Genomic DNA, 16,576 nt, shown 5'->3' with positions numbered 1-16,576 from the left:
GCCTCTACTAACCATCCTCTTACTATCTCCATGAGTTCAATTGTTTTAATTTTTAGCTCCCATAGGTAAGTGAGAACATGTATAGCCCTTTCTGTGCCTGGCTTATTTCACTTAACTTAATGACCTCCAGTGCCATCCATGTTGTTGACAACGACAGGCCCTCATTCTTTTTCTTTTTTTGACAGAGTCTTGCTCTGTCACCCAGGCTTGAGTGCAGTGGCGTGATCTCTACTCACTGCAACCTCCGCCTCCCGGGTTCAAGTGATTCTCCTGCCTCAGCCACCTGAGTAGCTGGGACTACAGGCATGCACCACCACACCTGGCTAATTTTTGTATTTTTAGTAGAGATAGGGTTTCATCATGTTGGTAAGGCTGGTTTTAAACTCCTGACCTCTTGATCCACCCTCCTCGGCCTCCCAAAGTGCTGGGTTGCTCTCATTCTTTTTTATGGCTGAATAGTCCTTGATTGTGTATATTTACCACATTTTTTAAATCCAGTCATCAGTTGATGTACACGGAGGTTGCTTCCAAATTTTGGCTATTGTGAATAGTGCTGCAATAAACATGGGAGTGCAGGTATCTTTTTCATATACTGATTTCCTTTTTTGGGGGGGTATATACCTAGGAGTGGGACTGCTGGATTTTCAGAGGAACCGCCATTATATTCCTACGAATAGTGTACAAGGGTTTTATTTTCTTCTTGTCCTCTCCAGTGTTTGTTATTGCCTGACTTTTGGATAAAAGCCATTTTGACTGGGGTGAGATGATATTTCCTTGTAGTTTGATTTGTATTTCTCTGATGATCAGCGATATTGAGCACCTTTTTATATACCTGTTTGTCATTTGTATGTCTTTTGTGTTGTTGAGACAGGATCTCTCTCTCTAGCTCAGGCTGGAGTGCAGTGGTGTGAACATAGCTCACTGTAGCCTCAACCTCCTGGACTGAAGCTATCTTTCCACCTCAACCTCCTGAGTAGCTGGGAATATGGATGTGTGCCACCAAGCCTGACTAATTTTTTTTTTTTCTTGAGACTGGGTTTTGCCCTGTTTCCCAGACTGGTGTACAAGTGGTATAATCATGACTCACTGCAGCCTTGACTTCCCAGGCTCAATCAGTCCTCCCACCTTAGCCTCCCAAGTAGCTGAGACTACAAGCGTGTGCTACCATGCCTGGCTAATTTTTGTATTTCTTGTAGAGATGGGGTCTCACTATGTGGCCCAGGCTGGTCTTGAACTCCTGCCCACCTCAGCCGCCCAAAGTGCTGGGATTATAGGTGTGAGCCATCACATGCAGCCACCATATGTCTTCTTTTGAGAAATGTCTATTCAGATCTTTTGCCCATTTTAAAATCAGGTTATTAGATTTTTTTCTGTAGAGTTGATTGAGCTCCTTATATATTCTGGTTATTAATCCCTTGTCAGATGGATAGTTTGCAAATACTTTCTGCCATTCTGTGGGTTGTCTTTTCACTTTGTTGACTGTATCCTTTGCTGTGCAGAAGCTTTTTAACTGGATGTGATCCCATTTGTCCGTGTTTGCTTTGGTTGCCTGTGCTTTTGGGGTACTATTCAAGAAATCTTCGTCCAGACCAATGTCCTGGAGAGTTTCCCCAATGTTTTCTTTTAGTAGTTCTTGTATATGGCAAGAGATAGGGGTCTAGTTTCATTCTTTTGCATATGGATATCCAGTTTTCCAGTGCCATTTATTGAAGAGACTGTTCTTTCCCCAGTGTATATTCTTGGCACCTTTGTCAAAAATGAGTTCAAGTTAGATATATGGATTTATCTGTGGGTTCTGTATTCTTTTTTTTTTTGAGATGGAGTCTTACTCTGTTGCCCAGGCTGGAGTGCAGTAGCACCATCTTGGCTCACTGCAATCTCCGCCTCCCAGGTTCAAGTGATTCTCCTGCCTCAGCCTCTGGAGTAGCTGGGACTACAGGCATGTGCCACCACGCCCAGCTAATTTTTGTATTTTTAGTAGAGATGGGGTTTCACCATGTTAGCCAGACTGGTCTTGAACTCCTGACCTCAGGCTATCCGCCCGCCTCGGCCTCCCAAAGTGCTGGGATTTCAGTCATGAGCCACTGCACCTGGCCTGGTTCTGTATTCTTATCCACTGATCTATGTGTCTGTTTTTATGCCAGTAACATGCCATTTGGGATACTGTAGCTTTGTAGTATAATTTAAAGTCAGGTAATGTGATTTTTCCAGTTTTGTTCCTTTCGCTTAGGATAGCTCTGGCTATTCTGGAATTTTTGTGGTTCTGTGTAAATGTTAGGGTTGTTTTTTCTATTTCTGTGAAGAATGTCATTGGTATTTTTTTTTTTTTTTTTTTTTTTTGAGATGGAGTCTCACTCTGTCACCCAGGCTGGAGTGCAGTGGCGTGATCTCGGCTCACTCCAAGCTCCACCTCCCAGGTTCATGCCATTCTCCTGCCTCAGCCTCCCAAGTAGCTGGGACTACAGGCGCCCACCACCACACCCAGCTAATTTTTTGTATTTTTTAGTAGAGATGGGGTTTCACCATGTTAGCCAGGATGATCTCGATCTCCTGACCTCATGATCTGCCCACCTCGGCCTCCCAAAGTGCTGGGATTACAGGCGTGAGCCACCGCGCCCGGTCTGTCATTGGTATTTTAATAGGGATTGCATTAAATCTGTAAATTGCTTTGGGTAGTATGAACATTTTAACTATATTTATTCTTCTAATCCATGGACATGGAATGAATATCTTTCCACTTTTTGTGTCTTCAATTTCTTCTATCAGTGTTTTATAGTTTACAGTGTAGAGCTCTTTCATTTGGGTTAATTCTTAGGTATTTTATTTTATTTGTAGCTATTTTCAATGGGATTCTTAATTTTTTTTCAGATTGTTCCTGTTTTTTTCAGGATTGTTTCTGTTTTTTTCAGATATTGTATCCTGCAACTTTGCTGACTTTATCAGTTCTAGTAGTTTTTTGGTGGAGTCTAGGTTTTTCCAAATACAAGATCATGTCATCTGCAAACAAGGATAATTTGACTTCTTCCTTTCTAATTTGGATGCTTTTTATTTCTTTCTCTTGTCTGATTGCTCTAACGAGGACTTCCAGTACTATGTTGAATCACAGTGGTGAAAGTAGGCATTCTTGTCATGTTCCTGGTCTTACAGGAAAGGCTTTCAGTTTTTCCCCATTCAGTATGATACTAGCCATATATAGGTCTGTCATATATGGCTTTTATTATGTTGTGGTAGGTTCCTTACATACCCAGTTTTTTGAGGGTTTTTATCATGAAAGGATACTGAATTTTATCAAATACCTTTTCAGTACCAATTGAAATAATCATATGTTTTTTGTCTTTCATTCTGTTGATATGATATATCACATTAATTGATTTGCATTTGCTGAACTATCCTTGAATCCCTGGGATAAGTCCCACTTGGTCATGCCAGATGATCTTTTTAATGTGTTGTTGAATTCCATTTGCTAATATTTTGTTGAGGATTTTTGCATCAGTATTTATCAGTGATATTGGCCTATAGTTTTCTTTCTTTTTTTTTTTTTTTGATGTGTTTTTGTCTGGTTTTGGTATCACGGTAATACTGGCTTCACAGAATAAGTTTGGAAGTATTCCTTCCTTCTGTATATTTCTGAATAGTTTAAGTAGGATTGGTATTAGTTATTTAAGTGTTTGGTAGAATTCAGCAGTGAAGCTATTGGGTCCCGGCCTTTTCTTTGCTGGGAGACTTTTTATTATGGCTTCAGTTGTTGTTACTTGTTATTGGTCTGTTTGTTTTGGATTTCTTCATGGTTCAATCTTGGTAGATTGCATGTATCTAGGAATTTGTCCATTTCCTCTAGATTTTCTAATGTATTGGCATGTAGTTGCTCATAGTAGCCACCAATGATCCTTTAATTTCTGTAATATCAGTTGTAATGTTTCCTTTGTCATCTCTGATTTTATTTATTTGGGTCTTCTCTCTTTTTCTCTTAGTCTGGCTAAAGGTTTGTCATTTTGTTTACCTTTCCAAAAAACCAACTTTTTGTTTCTTTTCACAAAACCAATCTTTTGTATTTTTTTATTTCATATTCATTTATTTCTGCTCTGATCTTTGTTATTTCTTTTCTTTCTTTTCTTTTTTTCAAATTTTGAGACGGAGCCTTGCTGTGTCGCCCAGGCTGGAATGCAGTGGCACAGTCTCGGCTCACTGCAACCTCTGCCTCCTGGGTTCAGGCGATTCTCCTGCCTTAGCCTCTCAAGTAGCTGGGACTACAGGCAAGTGCCACCATGCCCAGCTTATTTTTGTTTTTTTAGTAGAGACGGGGTTTCACCATGTTGGCCAGGCTGGTCTCGATCTCCTGACTTTGTGATCTGTCTGCCTCGGCCTCTCAAAGTGCTGGGATTATAAGCGTGAGCCACCAGGTCTGGCCTGCTCTTGTTTTTCTGTTTCTTTAGGATGCATCATTAGGTTGTTTACTTGAAGTTTTTCTTCTTCTTTTTTTATTTTTTAAAATTCAGGCCCCCACAAAAGCATTTTCTTCTTTTTTGATGTGGCACTTATAGCTATAAACTTCCCTCTTAGTACTGCTTTTGCTGCATCCCCATAGGTTTTGGTATGTTGTGCTTCCATTATCATTTGTTTCAATAAATTTTTCAATTTCCTTCATTTCTTCATTGACCCACTTCATTCAGGAGCATGTTGTTTAATGTCTATGTGTTTGTATAGTTTCCAAAATTCCTCGTTATTGACTTCTAGTTTTATTCCAAAAATACATGTGATTTTTTTATATTGACCTTGTATCCTGTTACTTTGCCAAATTAATAATTCTAGTTGCTTTATGTAGATGATTTGGGGCTATGAAAGTCTAGTTATAATAATTACATTTATTTAGTACGTCTGTATCAGGCATTACTCCAGGTGTCCTCACAGTTTTTTGTTTGATCATACCAGCAACACTGTGAGGAAACTGACCTCACAGTGGAAGTCACTGGTTTGCCCAAGGTCCCCAGCTCATATGTATCAGAACCAGACTTACGGCCTAATTTTGAGGGTAAGTCAAAAAGCTAGAATCCTTTTTCTGAAGACTTTCTGTGTGCCAGGTGCAGTACTGAGACTTTGATGCATAATTTTCCACTAAATCCCCAAAGGCCCCCACAAGGTAGATGCTGTTTTCATCCCTGTGTCACCACACAGGGACCAGACAACCTGCTGAGGGATAGAGATACTCACGTGAGAAGCTGGTGGTATCTATGCGCAGTGGCCACAAAAGTGCTCATGGCTGGGCTCCAGGAGGCTCACGGGGAACCCCATGCCCTCTTCTATTTTTACCTCTTACCATATATATAATTTAACCCTGGCTGGGTACAGTGGGTCATGCCTGTAATCCCAGCACTTTGGGAGGCTGAGGTGGGTGGATCACAAGTTCAGGAGTTCAAGACCAGCCTGGCCAACATGGTGAAACCCTGTCTCTACTAAAAATACAAAAAACTTAGCCGGGAATGGTGGCAGGCGCCTGTGATCCTAGCTACTTGGGAGGCTGAGGCAGGAGAATCACTTGAACCCGGGAGGTAGAGGTTGCAGTGAGCCGAGATCGCGCTATTGCACTCCAGCCTGGGTGACAGAGCAAGACTGTCTCTAAAAAAAAAAAAAAACAACCCCAAATGGGTTAAATACATATCTACATATAAAACTAAAAGTATAAAACTTCTGCTCTTCAAAAGGCACGTTCAGAAAATGAAAAGACAAATCACAGATCATGAAAAAATATTTGCAAAATGCATTGTCTGATAAAGGACTGGTTTCTAGAATACATTAACTATTCTCACAACTCAATACAAACAGCCCACTTTGTTTTGCCATTTATGTGACCCCTGCTAAGTCACAGACCCTCTCTGAGCCTCCGTTTCTTCATCTGTACGGGATCTCGTCACCACTGTCGTGGCACATCATTTTCCTATGCAAACCCTTTCTGCAGAGCAGCTCTGTATTTTGTCTGCAGAGTGGCGCTGGTCCAAGATGAAACACGGAAACTGGGTGTGTGTGATTGGAAACGTTCATGGCAATTTGTCAGTGATGCAGTGTTCAGGCACATGATTTGATTTCATATCTTACAAAAGCATTGGTCACAATGCAGTGGAAATTAAAAAAGCAAAACCTGACCCTTCTCTTCCCACACTCCCAGATTTTCCATGTTCCAGCCACACTCTAGGGTTTTCCCCATTCCTCAAACACCTGAGCACCGGCCTGCCTTGGAACATCAGCGTTTGTTGTTCCCTCTGCCTGGAATGTCCTTGCCGACCTGCGGAGAGCTGGCCGCCTTGTCAGTCGGGTCCAGAGCAGATGCCACCTTTGCAGTGAGGCCTCTGTGTGAGGCTGGAGCTCTGTGCTGACTGCAGAGCCCTTGCCCCCTGGCTGGCGTTGTCTGTGGCCTGTGTGCCTCCTCCTGCTATGTGCACTCCATGGGTCTCCTGTTGACCGTTGTCTCTCTGGTTCCTGGAACTGTACCTCATGCGATATTGGCTAAATTACTACACAAGTAAGGAAAGTTTGGCTACTTGGAAGGTTGCTGTGAGGCTTAGATACGATGGCGGACACTGCATGCCTGTGGAGTAGGTCTGCTAAAAATGTTAGCCCCAGGCTCTTGCTCCCCATCCAGCCTGCACCAGCAATTTACAGTCCTGTGGGGCAGATGTGAAGTAAGTTATAGAGATGTATAGCTCCGACTGTGACATTGCTAGGAAGGACAATTAGACTGGGAAGGCTCAGGGAAGGCTGAGGAGGTGACAGCTTTAGAAGGATAGGTGCTCACTGGGCTAGGAGAAGGGCCCTGTGCATACTCGTGTGTGTGTGCATGTGTGTGTGCACATGTTCTCTCGTGTCTGCATGTGTGCACGTGTCCATGAAGGAATGTTCCAGTCAGAGGAAATGGCACATTTGAGGCTCTGAGCAGGAAAAAGCATAATACAGTCAAGCAGTGAGAGGAGGTTGTTGTGGGTGGGCGTGGCAAGCGAGGTGGCCACAGGGAAAGGTGGCGCTGAGACAGTGGTAGGGCTGGTCTGCTCTGCAGATCCGGCCCTTTTCTCATGTCCTGTGTGCTGGCCGGTTGCAGAGGGTCATGCGGTGTCTGCCTTTGTGAAGTGGAACTCCTGAAGCGACCTCCAACTGGAAGAAAGCCACCCTAAGGCACCCATGTCCCATCCCCTTGTCATACACAGGGAAAAACGGAGTCCCTGAGAGGGCAAGGACCTGCCCGGCTCTGCCCCAGGGTGGCAGCTGATGCCCTGAGCTCCCTGCGCAGCCTGGGTCACTCAGTATTTCTGTTTGTTTATGCAGGAACCAGAGGAGCTTTGGGGAAAAGTGCATCCAGTCCTGCCCCTCCTCTGCTTAAAATCTGCTGCTGGTTAACCTCTGTAGTTGTAACAGGGTCTGTGAGTTAAGGCGTTGGTTGCCAATGTCAGAAATCAACAAGGGTGTTGGAATCTGGGTGGCTGTAGAGACAGCCTGGAGCTGGGCAGGGCTCAGTCAGGGTGCCTGGGGCCCATGGGCCAGAGCAGGTGCCATGCTTAGGCCATGCCCACCCCTGGCTGCACTGGGGTGGTGAGAGCAGCCAGGACCAGCTACCCTATAGGAAAAAGTCAATTTCCCCGGAATCAAGGAAAAGGGAAAGGATGCCGAGAGGCTACCAGTGGCGAGAGGATGCTGGTGGCTTGCCAGGCCCCGGTCTGCTCCCCCCCACTGGGGAGCACCAGCACCCCAGTTTGCTATCCGTCGGCCCAGACACCCTGCCCCATGTCCATTAGCGCCTAGAACGTGCTGTGTGCTAGGGGTGCCCCTGTGGTCAGCTTGCCTGTCCTGAAGAAAGCCTTCCTTGGGCAGCCTGTGGCTTCTTTGTAGGCCTGTCCCAGGTGTTATGTAACCATTGTTTAAGAGGGCCTTGACCACTGTCTCCTCAGCTGTAAGCTCCCTGAGGGTAGGAACTGCTTTTTGTCTTGGTTTTCTTTCTTCAGTGCCTAACAGAACACACTGCCCACATGCATGTGGGGCAGGAGGTGGCAGTGGCCCAGCAGGTGGCAGGGGTGGCACACACGGCCGCCCTCTGCTGCCTGTGTTTGGGTTATGCTGTGCAGTGTTCGCTGGGTGTGAAGGGGGGACAGGGCTGGGTTTGTCATGACGCTGCTGCTTTCTAGCTACTGGGGTGTGGACCAGCCACGCGTGCTCCCTGAGTGCCGGCATCCTGGGCTGGACTCCCTCCCAGCACTGACTGCCTGGCGCTGGGCCTTGGTGTCAGGCCTCCGTCCCTCCCTGCCTGTTAGCTGAGATCTAGGCTGACCCCTGCCCTCGGCTCTTGGTCGGCTCCCAGGTCTGATGTCACTTTCTTCTCACCACCCACCCCCGCCTGTTTGCGTCCAGTATGCCTGGGTGGAGAAGTACTTCGGCCCTGACTTTCTGGAGCAGATTGTGCTGACCAGAGACAAGACCGTGGTCTCTGCTGACCTTCTCATAGATGACCGGCCAGACATCACAGGCAAGTGGCCTGCGACAGGTGAGCACGTGGGGAGGGCCCCAGCCTTGGCCCCCTTCTCCTGGGCAGTGAGCACTCAGTTGCTTCCTGCCCCACTTAGTCACCAGCTGTTTGCCAGGCACTGAGCCCCTCCCCTTCGGGAAGACAAGGCCCCCTCTGTATGGGCTGTGGCCTGGTGCTCCTGGGAGCTGGGAGGAGTGGGTGCCAGCTCTAAGGTTAGCTTGAGGGGTGGCCTTGGGGAAGTCCCTTCAGCTTCAAAGCCTTGTCTTCCTCATGTAACATGGGGACTCAACTCTGGTTTCCAAATGTTTGTTTTTAGCAACAAAACCCATTTTTTCCCCCAAAAGCAATGTGGACTGATGCAATGAATGACAGGAGGGCAGAGCAGAGCTCCTGCGGGGAAGATGGGTTGGGACAGAAGACCCCCCCTCCCAAAAACCAAACAAGCCAGTCAACCTTGAACTGCCATAGAAACGAGAGGGAGATGGGCGTGGCGACTCACACCTGTAATTTGGGAGGCTGATGCGGGTGGATGGCTTGAGCCCAGGAGTGTGAAACCAGCCTAGCCAACATAGCGAGACTCTCTCTACAAAAAATACAAAAATTATCTGGGCATGGTGGTGCATGCCTGTAGTCCCAGCTACTTCAGGAGCTGAAGTGGAAGGATTGTTTGAGCCTGGGAGTTGGAGACCAGCCTGGGCAATGTGGTGAGACTCCCTGTCTACAAAAAAAAAAAAAAAAAAAAAATTAGCTGGTCATGGTGGTGCATGCCTGTGGTCCCTGCTACTCTGGAGGCTGAAGTGGGAAAATCACCTGAGCTGGGGAGGTAGAGGCTGCAGCAAGTTGTGATTGCACCACTGCATTCCAGTCTGGGTGACAGAGTAAGACCCTGTCTCGAGAAAACAAAACAAAACACAACACAGCACAGGAGAGGGGAAGTTTTTTGGTTTACCTAACTGGAAAGAGGGGTGAGGAGGGCTTCGGCCGGCCAAATCTAGGCATTGAAACTGCCCGTGAGTGTTGTTTCTTTGCCTCCTGGCTCTGCCCTGGCCTGGTTTTCGACATCCTCCTCCTGGTAGCCGTCAGTAGTTTCAGGTCGAGTCTTTTGGACACCCCAGTGGGAATATAATTCTGTTTTTTCCCTGATTGTTTTAGAACTGGCTTGGGAAACATGCCCACCTCCATCACTGCATCCAGAGGGTGGACTCCACGAGTGTACCCACCCCACCCCACCCTCCCCAGCCTCGTGGGTTCCCGCCAGAGTCAGGGCAGACAGTGGCCTGTGGGGGGCCATGACCTTGAGGGCCCAAAGGCTGGCTTGGCCGCCATCTCCAGCCACAGGTTGCTGGGGGCGGGTGTATAACCCAAAGGGGTGGCGTCTCACCAGCAGCACCAGTGTGGACACGAGGGATTGAGGCCTGGAGAGGCTGTAGGGGCCTGTGGTCAGCGGCTGGTAAGCTGCAGAGCTGGTGCCACCCGGCCTTCCCACACTGGGCCATCAGGATGGCGGGGCACGGAGAGGGAAGTCAGGGAACACTGTGTGGTATAAGCCATCAGGATGGCGGGGCACGGAGAGGGAAGTCAGGGAACACCGTGTGGTATAAGCCATCAGGATGGCGGGGCACGGAGAGGGAAGTCAGGGAACACCGTGTGGTATAAGCCATCAGGATGGCGGGGCACGGAGAGGGAAGTCAGGGAACACCGTGTGGTATAAGCCATCAGGATGGCGGGGCGCATGTCCCTTGGCAGTGCTGGTGGTGACGGCGGCCCACATAGTCAGTCCTGTTGACCAAGCACTGGCTGCACGTGCTGAGGGCCTCCTTGCCGCATCTCGTGCCATCCTCACACCTGTTGCGAGGCAGGTGTGCGTGCAGTCACCACTTTACAGAGGAAACAAGTTTCGGCGAGGCCAGATGCCTGCCTGGATACCCAGGTTTCCACCCTAGGCAGCTGCGCTCCAGGTCTCCACTGCTGAGCTGAGTGCCACTTTCCCACCCACAGGGGCCGAGCCAACCCCCCGCTGGGAGCATGTCCTCTTCACTGCTTGCCACAACCAGCACCTGCAGTTACAGCCCCCCCGCCGCAGGCTGCACTCGTGGGCGGATGACTGGAAGGCCATTCTGGACAGCAAGCGGCCCTGCTGAGCTGGACTGTGCTTCAGGCTCCTCTGTGGGGCTCCGACCTCAGGGCTCCCAGCTCGGGGCCTGTGGGGCCAGTACACTCGTCTGGGAGTCCCTCCTAGACTCCTGGGCCCCATGACCTCCTGCTGCATGTCCCTTCCCTTCCCCAGCCCTGCCAGGCCTTAACCTGATCATGGGGCAGGGCTGGGCCCTCTGGGCGCTTGGACATAGACACGTGGTCCCAGGCCATTCAGCTTGACCTCAGGCAGCAGGCTCCAAGCTGCCAGAAGCCCAGGGGCTCAGGACAGGGAGGAGTCGAGGCCACTGTTCAGGGGGCTGGCGGCCGTCTCCACTCCCTAGGCAAGTTCTCTGAGGCAGAGGGGGGTTCCCTGTTCCCAGAGTCTGCAGCCATCAGCAAGGAGGACCAGGAACCCAGCGACTGAGATGCTTCCAGGTGGGGATGAGCCCCTCATGGTCTCAGCCACAGCACCCCTTATTCCGGCTGCCCTGCCCAACCTGCTCACCCCACATGACCTTCTGTGTATTCAGCAAACACTCACTAGGTGACAGCGGCCACCAGGCTCTGTGCTGGGGAACGATACTGGCCCTGGCCTCGACCAGCTCAGAGGTTTCTCACACCTCTGTTCCCAGGGCCCTGCTCAGGGCCCAGCATAGAGTCCGTAGGCTTGAACATGTGTTGAGTGCATGAAAAATAAATGCTGTTCATGTGTGTAGCTCAAGGCTGTGGCCTGCCCCAAGATCCTCTAGCGTCTGCCCCCCTGGGGACCCAGCTTCAGGTCTTATAAGTGTCTGGGCAGTTCCACTGCATTGAAGACAGGCAGAGGAAGGCATGACTTCAGCCCATGCCTCGCAGGGTGGGCCCTAGCAGTGGTCTCCTCGGGCCACCCACCCACTCTCGTTGGTGAGACTTAGGTGGGTCTTAGCGGTGGTCTCCTTGGGCCACCCACTCGATCTGGTTAGTGAGGCTTAGGAGATGGGTCTTAGCTGTGGCCTCCTCAGGCCACCCACCCCCTCTGGTTGGTGAGGTTTAGGAGATGGGCTCCAGACACTTGGTTGCTCTCTCAAGTGCCTCCTTCCCGCACCTGCCCCAGTGCCCCAGAGCAGGGTCCCCCGTCCTCCATTCTTCTCCCAAGGCCAAGTTTCTGTGGGATCGCAGGAGCCCTGTGGGGAAGGCTGGTGTTAGAGCCTCAGCTTCTGTTCCTTTTGACCCACTGGGAAGTGACAGCTTGAACCAGCCACCTCCCCACTACCCTTTGGAGAGGTTTTGGGACCACTTTCTTGTCCTTATGCCCTTCCCCTTACTGCTCTGGCCACTCTCCCATCATGGCCCTTGAAGGGAACATGGGTTGCCCACGCCCCTAATTCACCCCACCTCTGGGGCTCTCCTGGCAGGCCTCTCTGCCTTATATGACAGAGATGCTTTGGGCTGCCCTGGAGGCAGGGTCAGATAGGAGAGAAGACAAGGGGAAGGCACCCATGGCCCAAGGTTGGCAGAGTTTTTTGATTTTCTTGTTCTTATAGTCTCAGGAGCTTGGGCTCCATCACCCACCTTAGGGAGGACCCCTCCAGGCTCCATCACCCTAGCTTAGGGAGGAAGAACTCTAGGCTTGGCCAAAGGCATATCTCCACAGCACCCCCACCCCCCCACCCGCTGAACTGACATTTTTCTTTGGGGTGAAGGGGAGAGGCTGGACCAGGAATATAGTTGGGGTTGCATCACATGATCTGAAACCATCTGGTCCAGGCAGGGTGGTGGTTGGAGGAGTCCTGGCTGTCTTGCCACATGGCTCTGGAGGGAAGTCTGACCCTGGGGTGCTGGCTGCCCAGCTGCTCCTGAGTCCCTCTGCCTCTTCCTGCTGTCTGAGCTCTTACCTGTGGGGCCCTGAAAGTCCCCCCTCATGAAGGGCCAGGAGAATGTGTAATGTGCAACTGGTCCCCAGCAGGGCCTGTCCACCTGCTCCATGCCCTCTGTCCTGAGAGGGACTGCCCCATCAGAAGACTCAAGTCACAGGGACTCCTGGGGCCAGCCACACCCTGAAAACATGGTGACTATTACTTGGGGTGCAGAAAGCAACTTGGCTTGTTTCCATCCTGGGGATCCTTCTGATGACAGAAACTCAATCCTGTCTGGATTTTCTCACCTGCATCCTGGTTTCTCCCTCCTCCTACCCAGGGAGAGCCCTGGGCCTGGGGGCCGACTTGGTGCAGGGGTGTGGGTCGGGTTGCTGAGAGCGGTGTTCACAGACCCCGAGGGAGCTGTGGAGGGGCCCTGAGGCCTGTCCACAAAGAGGGGAGCAGGGCTTGGTGGGGTACCACTGGGGGACATTCCCTCCTGCCTCTTGCCCCAGCCAGGGGATCTTTGTTGAGCCTAGGGCAGGGCAGGGCAGGGCTGGGCAGTCTCTATCAGCTCCTAACCAAGCGTCCGCAAGAATAACGTGCTCTGAATCCTTCAGGAGACGGACAGTTCCGAAACCTTTTAGACTGATAATTACCATCAGTTTTAAAGGTCAGTTTAAGAACTCCATGCTCCAAATGCTGCATTTGTTCTCTGCTGTTATCACTCACCCCGAGGTGGGCAGCTGCTTCAGCCGCATAATTTATTTAAAGAAGAAAAAATAATTGCAGGGGCAAAAATGTTTCAGAACATGACCCCACCCGACAAATGGTCTCAAAGCAACTTGCTGTGACGGTGACAAGCGCTTCAAGGGGTGACTGAGAGGCTGCCGAGGCACTGTGGAGCAGCAGGAGGAGGCCCCTAGGGCCTCAGGTCCCAGCATGGTCTCCCATGTGGAAGAAGGGGCCAGCCCCTGGCTGAGGCGCCCTGCAGAGGCCCAGGGCTAGGGGGAGCTTGCTGAGGTGGAAACGGGAAGCAGGTGTTGACGAGCGAGGTGCCGTCTGCACCTGGATGCTCAGCTGCGCACTACCGTCCCCACTGCACTGACCTCGGCTGAGACCCCAAATTCGTGATCGTGTCAACAGTCTCCTGATTGAGGCCAGGCGCAGTGGCTCACGCCTGTAATCCCAAAACTTTAGGAGGCTGAGGCGGATGAATCAGTTGAGGACAGGAGTTCGAGACCAGCCTGGCCAACATGGTGAAACCCTGGCTCTACTAAAAATACAAAAGTTATCTGGGCGTGGTGGCGGGCACCTGTAATCCCAGCTACTCGAGAGGCTGAGGCAGGAGAATCACTTGAACCCGGGAGGCAGAGGTTGCAGTGAGCCAAGATCGTGCCACTGCCCTCCAGCCTGGGCGGCAGAGAAAATTCCATCTCAACAACAAAAAAATTCTGATTGAAATGAAGGTCACTTTCTTGGAAGCTTGGGAAGCTTGTGTTTTGCATCAGAACCAGTTTTTGAACCCCAGAAAAGAAGATCCACCCACGCTAGGAGAGCTAGGCCTGGTTCTGCCCCATGGCACGTCAGCTCTATCCCTCCCTTATCCACCAGGCTGGCCTCTCAGTGGCTCCGCTCTTGGTGAAAGTTGTGATTCATTTGAAAATATTGGAAAGATTCAGAGCTCTAGGACCAGAGCCCCTGGAAGGGGTGACATCCCCCAGGTGGAGAGGGTGCTGGGAAAGCAGGTTTGTGGAGCATGTAGGAATCGCAGCCGCACCCTTAGGTGTGTGGGGAATGTGCCCGTTTCTCTGTCCTGCCAGAGGGCGGAGGCATCTGACTCCCCCACCTGCTCTTCAGCAGTGGGGCCTCCAGCGGGGGGGCCTTGTTGTCCCCATGCTGCTCCCCCTTGGCCCTTCATCCCTGTCCGTGCAGGGTGTCCTTCTGTCCTCGGTGAGGGGCCACTGCTGCCCGGCCTCGCCCCCACCCTGGGGACCCTGCTGAGGATGGGGACACTGCTCCTGGGCCCTCAGACTTCTCCGGGGTTCGTGGTTCCCTGAGCCTGGGGTTCTGACCGGGGTGGGCTGAGCACAGGTCACCTTCTGAGGGACCCCTGGCATCTCCCGCATGGACTCCTCGAGTGCCTGAGCCCAGGGAGAGGGCAGCCTGGGCCTGTCCAGGGCTCAGTGGCCCAGGTCCCCCAGCCTAGGCCAGCTCTTCTTGACACATCTAGGCTATGAGTCCTCACCCCGTGGGGTCGTCAGGCCAGATGAGGCCATGCATGTGAGGAAAGCTTCTGATCCTTCTCTAGTCCACGGCAGCGCCATTCCCACCTGTGGGGGGAGGAGGCAGGCTCGGGAGGTGCAGTGACGTTCCCGAGTCCGCGTGGCGTTTGACCTGGGTCAGCCTTGCTCAGTGTTTCTCAGGAGGCCTTCCTTTTTGTCCACGTGGCCTTTTCCTCAGATGTTTTTGTGAAGGACGGTGTGGCAGAGCCCTTCTGTCTGGGCCCTCTACCCGTCTCCACCCCAGAGGGCCCAGGGGCTGCGCAAGCTGCTGATGAGGACTCCCACACCGAGCAGGGTGTCCCATGCCTCGGAAGGACAGATTCCTTGGCCAGCTTTGCTGAGCCTCTGTCCTGTCACTCACCCCCTTCCAGCCTCCGAGGGATGTGAGGACTTCAGACCACACACTTCCCAGGGCACATGTGTCGCTGGGGATCCCTCATCAGTCCATTTGCACCTGTGCTGTGGGGAGCTGGTCTCTGCTGTGCTCGGGCAGCCCGCCCCAGCGGAGGGCAACCCCTTAATGAGCCTTAGCAGGTGGCATATGGGCCATTGTGTCCCAGCGTGAGACGTTCTTGTGCTGGGTCCCTTCAGCTTTAGCCTTAGTGGGCAATTGGCCGAAGTCCCCGGCTGCTTCCTCACTGCAGCCCCTACCCAGCTTGGGCGGGGTCCTCGCTGCCCGCCCCACCCCCCGCCACCTCTCCTCGGCCCCCTTCCGGGTTCCAGACTTCCACTTGCGTGTGTCAGACATGCAGCTCAAACCCACCCATGTGCACATGCGCAAAGCTTGTCGGCCTGGGAGGCCCAGGGCACGCTCACCCCCAGGGGGTCACACAGTCTGACCAGGCTTTCTCTTGCTTCCTGCTCTCTCACTGCACTGTCCACTTCTGCTTCCCGGCCTATGGACGCTCCCTGGAGGGCAGAGCAGCTGGCGCACCATGCCCATGCTCCGAGCGAGCAGCTGAGCTCTGGCCCACAGTGGTTGCAGATGATGTAGAAAGGGCTCAGAAATAGCAAGGGGTGGTGGTGGCAGCAAACCTGGCAGCAGAGCCTGTGACGAGTGCAGTGACGCCTCGCAGCGAGGCTCAGGGGGCGGGTGGCCTGGCCTGAAGTCACCATAAGCAGAACAGGCTTTGCACCAGGACATTCAGGTCAATAACAGCCGGGCCCAGGCTGGCGATGACTCATGTTGGAGGGGCTCTGGCCAGTGCCCTGGAGGACAGGCGTGGGAGCAGTCTCACCAGATTAAGTTTACTTCCAGCATTTGGGTCTAAACCCTCCAATGCACAGATGGCTGGGGATGTGGCCTGTTTGCCGCGGGGGACAGAGGCTGCTGTGTGGCGAGTACTGCGGCAGGGCCTGCTCTACTTCCCGTACACCCTGGGGTGGCACTAACGGCACTTTCCAGTCCTAGGGTTCCATTGCGTGGTCTTCTTACATGGGCCACTGGGTGGTCACAGGGGGGTCACATGACTCTGTAAAATGTGTCCTCATTCACGAGGGGCCCAAATGCTGGGGAGGGAGGGAGGCCTGGGGCAGCCCAGCCAGGCAGGGAAGCTCGGCAGCAGGAACCACAGCCCAGGGCAGAGGAAGGGTGGCTGCCTCCCCAACTCCCATCCCAACCCCCCCGCAGACCTCTGTGCTCTGCGTCTACACCTGAGCCTCAGTGGGGGTGTTTTTTTAAATTGCAAAATGGACATTTTAAGGGCATCTCTCTCTGAGTGCCCGGCATATAGATGCGGCTCAAAGGATGGCAGCCGGGATGAGGATGACAAGGCAGAGATGAAGGGGGCACACGTGTGTGCACCATACACACACAC

General features: G+C 51.9%; 1 protein-coding gene across 2 annotated transcripts in view; it reads left to right on the top strand.

The window, feature by feature from the left end:
• Positions 1–11,360, top strand: part of NT5M (5',3'-nucleotidase, mitochondrial) — a 49,671-nt gene extending 38,311 nt beyond the window's left edge. Inside the window, exons 4-5 of one of the 2 annotated variants that reach the window (XM_030827952.1) lie at positions 8,389–8,503; positions 10,502–11,360. In XM_030827952.1, coding sequence (XP_030683812.1) covers positions 8,389–8,503; positions 10,502–10,644 — 258 coding nt within the window. In that variant the 3' untranslated portion in view covers positions 10,645–11,360. Of the gene's footprint in view, positions 1–8,388; positions 8,522–10,501 lie in introns of both variants that reach the window. The other variant, XM_030827951.1, reaches the window with a different exon arrangement.
• The last annotated feature ends 5,216 nt before the right edge of the window (positions 11,361–16,576 follow it).

This window comes from Nomascus leucogenys, chromosome 14 (genome assembly GCF_006542625.1).
Source record: "Nomascus leucogenys isolate Asia chromosome 14, Asia_NLE_v1, whole genome shotgun sequence".
NCBI classification, from domain to species: Eukaryota; Metazoa; Chordata; class Mammalia; order Primates; family Hylobatidae; genus Nomascus; species Nomascus leucogenys.
This window is presented reverse-complemented; position numbering and strand designations above follow the sequence as displayed.